The sequence below is a fragment of the Octopus bimaculoides genome, chromosome 23, assembly GCF_001194135.2.
Source record: "Octopus bimaculoides isolate UCB-OBI-ISO-001 chromosome 23, ASM119413v2, whole genome shotgun sequence".
Lineage (NCBI taxonomy): Eukaryota > Metazoa > Mollusca > Cephalopoda > Octopoda > Octopodidae > Octopus > Octopus bimaculoides.
This window is the reverse complement of record NC_069003.1, coordinates 17,219,204-17,222,287: the sequence shown is the minus strand read 5'-3', so window position 1 is coordinate 17,222,287 and position 3,084 is coordinate 17,219,204. Positions and strand designations below refer to the sequence as shown.

General features: G+C 33.8%; 1 protein-coding gene across 1 annotated transcript in view; it reads right to left on the bottom strand.

Moving 5' to 3' along the window:
* LOC106869451 (mitotic spindle assembly checkpoint protein MAD1) overlaps window positions 1-3,084 on the bottom strand; it is a 77,230-nt gene that overhangs the window by 67,842 nt on the left and 6,304 nt on the right. Inside the window, exon 2 of the mRNA XM_052975889.1 lies at window positions 61-264. Coding sequence (XP_052831849.1) covers window positions 61-250 — 190 coding nt within the window. The 5' untranslated portion in view covers window positions 251-264. The remainder of the gene's footprint in view (window positions 1-60; window positions 265-3,084) is intronic.

The window sequence follows — 3,084 nt, the reverse complement described above, 5'->3', positions numbered from 1 at the left end:
TATATATAAAACAACATAATGAAGATGACCAAGAAAGATTTCTTGGTGATTGATACTGACCAGAAGAATCTAATAATAGTTGTGGATTAGAGGTGTTTTCAGACAAACTCTGGTCAAAGTCCAGCATGCATTTCAGGTCATTTGATATTCTTGGTGACTTGTTACTACTGTCCCATGGGTTACTGCCAACAAATGCAGCAAAGTCTCTCTTCATTCGGAAAACATGTGTTGGTTCTGAGGTACAATACATGGTGAGTAAATCTTCTGAAAAAATAGAGGGTTTTAAAAGTTTAAGGAATTATTAACCTTTTTGTTATATTTCTGTTGAGATACAGTTTTGTTTCAATTAATTTTGAAAATAATAAAGAATTTAGTAAAATAACAGTCATTAACCCTTTAGTATTCAAACTGACCATATCTGGCCGAAATGTTCTGATTTTTGTTCAAACTGGCCAGATCAAGCTTTTCACACCTACCCTACAGTGTCATACTAATAAATAAATGTTGTAGTGAAAATGGTACACTCCTTCCCATGTGACAAAGTGGTATGACTAGCCACTATAAAGTCAGACAGTCCGTCATTGTAGCAGGGTCAGTAGTAGTAGAGTCATTGTACAAGTTCTCAGTTAGAGTCAGTGTCAGCTACGTGATGGTTTGAATTACCATCAAGATAGACGTTACAAAATCATTGTCTTGTGGGGCTATCAGCGATAGCATGATTGATGAGTTAAAGATAATAAGACATGGAATACCGCCACAACGTAATAGTGATAACAAGAATATTACAGTGCCGATGTCAACATAGAAGTCAACAAGAATCCACATTATAACAGTGGCAATGAATATATAAACAATTCACACAGATGACATTAAGAATTTTAAAAAATTTTCACACGGAGGAATTTTTAAAAAAATTCACATGGAGAAATTAAAAACTCGCCTTAAGAGTAACAAACATTTTTGTTATATACAGGGTGATTCAAAAGTCACTATACATAGGAACAATTTATTTTTTTATAAGACAGTTTATAAGAACAGTTTCTTTTTTTATTTAACAGGCTCTATATGGTTACCATTGTTTTGATACACATTGCAATACGTTTACCCCACTCATTGTGAACTCTTAATAGCACATCTGGTGATACGTGTGCAAATGAATTAGTGATGCGTTCCTTCAAATGATTTGTCTTTTATCTTTTCGCGATACACCATGCCTTCCAAATGCCCCCAAAGATAGAAATCAAGAAGAGTCAGATCAGGGGATCTACGGGATCTTATAAACTGTTTCTTATAAAAAATATAATGTTTTCCTATGTATGGAGACTTTTGAATCACCCTGTACATTTTATGAAAAATCCATAGAATTATGGAAAACTTGTTAGAGGGGTTTAGTTGAGTTTCAAAAACAGCAACAACAATAACATGTTACAGCAACAAATACTACAACTAATGAAGTTGGCAACAAAATCAGAAAATATGTTTTCGCAAGACCATGTAGCCATTTCAATAAATGAATTTACATACAGTCTAGAAGAAGTCACTTTCAAGGTTTATTACCAAAGATTTGAACAAATTTGCGTAAAAGAATACCAAGACTGGACAGACAAAATGAAACATCTAATTCTGAGGAAACTAGCGATGATAGAGCATGAGAAATACTGTAACCTTATATTGCTTAAAAAAGTTTCTAAAAAATTTCACAGACACAATTGACATTTTATGTAGGATGTTTAGTGAAAAAACATCATTGTTCAACACACATTGGAAGTGTTTGAACACTGAGAAAAGCAATGATGAAGACTTTACCACATATGCCAGTAGAGTGAACAGAGAGTGCGAGAGATTTAAACAGGATAAACTAACTCCAGACTCGTTCAAGTGCCTGATTTTTGCTCAGGAACTTACTGCTAAAAAGGATGCAGAAGTCAGAATAAAAATTTTCACAAAGCTGGAAATGAACCAGGATATTACTCTCTAGAAACTGTCAGAAAAGTGTGATATGATATTAAAAGTAAGGCACAACACTGAAGAAATCCAATGCAGAGATTGTTTACAGATAAAACCAGTGCAAAAATGTTGGAAGACGGATAAAGTATTTCACGAAAAACACAATATATATCAGGAGATAAACCCATGTATGGCACTGCAGAACTAAGATGATGAAAAATTGGACCAAACAAGAAAAAATAGTTTGTCATTAGAGAAAAAAGTTTGTACAATGAACAGAAAATTCATCAAGGTGAGAATCAAAACCACTAGTGCTGAAAAGCAATTAGACACAGGTAGTGACATCACTATCATAAATGAAAAAACATGGCTACAAATTGGTAAGCCAAAATTATTTAAATCAAATAAAGTAGCATATGGTGTTACAGGAAATAAATTATATTTCATCAGCGAATGTATTTGCAATGTAATGAGGACAATCAATTTATGTGTTGAAAAAAATCACTAAACCTATTCGGGATACCCTCATCAGTGTTCTCTGTGAAAATGTAGTCGGCACAGTTAAAAGTTCAAATGAAGTTGAACCAAGACAAAAAATTAAAAAATTGTTTCCAGATGTTTTTTTCGAAAGGATTACGTTGTTGCACTAAAACAAAAGCAAGGATCATAGTGAAAGAAAAGGCAACACCAGGTCAATAAAGAGCTAGACTGACTAGAAAGTCTAGCTACAATTGAAAAAGTCAACCATCCAGACTGGGCAGCTCCAACAGTTTATGTAAAGTGAAAAAAAATAAACTAAAAGTGTGTGCGAACTTTTCAACTGGATTAATTGACTGTTTACTCGAACACAACTATCCATTACCAAGCCCAGAAGAAGTGTTCTCAAAACTAAATGGAAGAAAAATTTTCTCAAAGTTAGACTTCTCAGAGCCCTAGATACAGATAGAAGATTGTGCACACCTTTTAACAATCAATATACACTGCGGATAGTATAAATTCAAGCAGCTTCTTTTTGGAGTAAAAGTGGCACCTGCCATATTCCAACAAGTGATGGACGCACTGTTAAATGATTGTGACTTTGCTATCACTTATCTCAGTGATATTTTGATAAAGAGTGAGACAGTGGAGCAACACTTC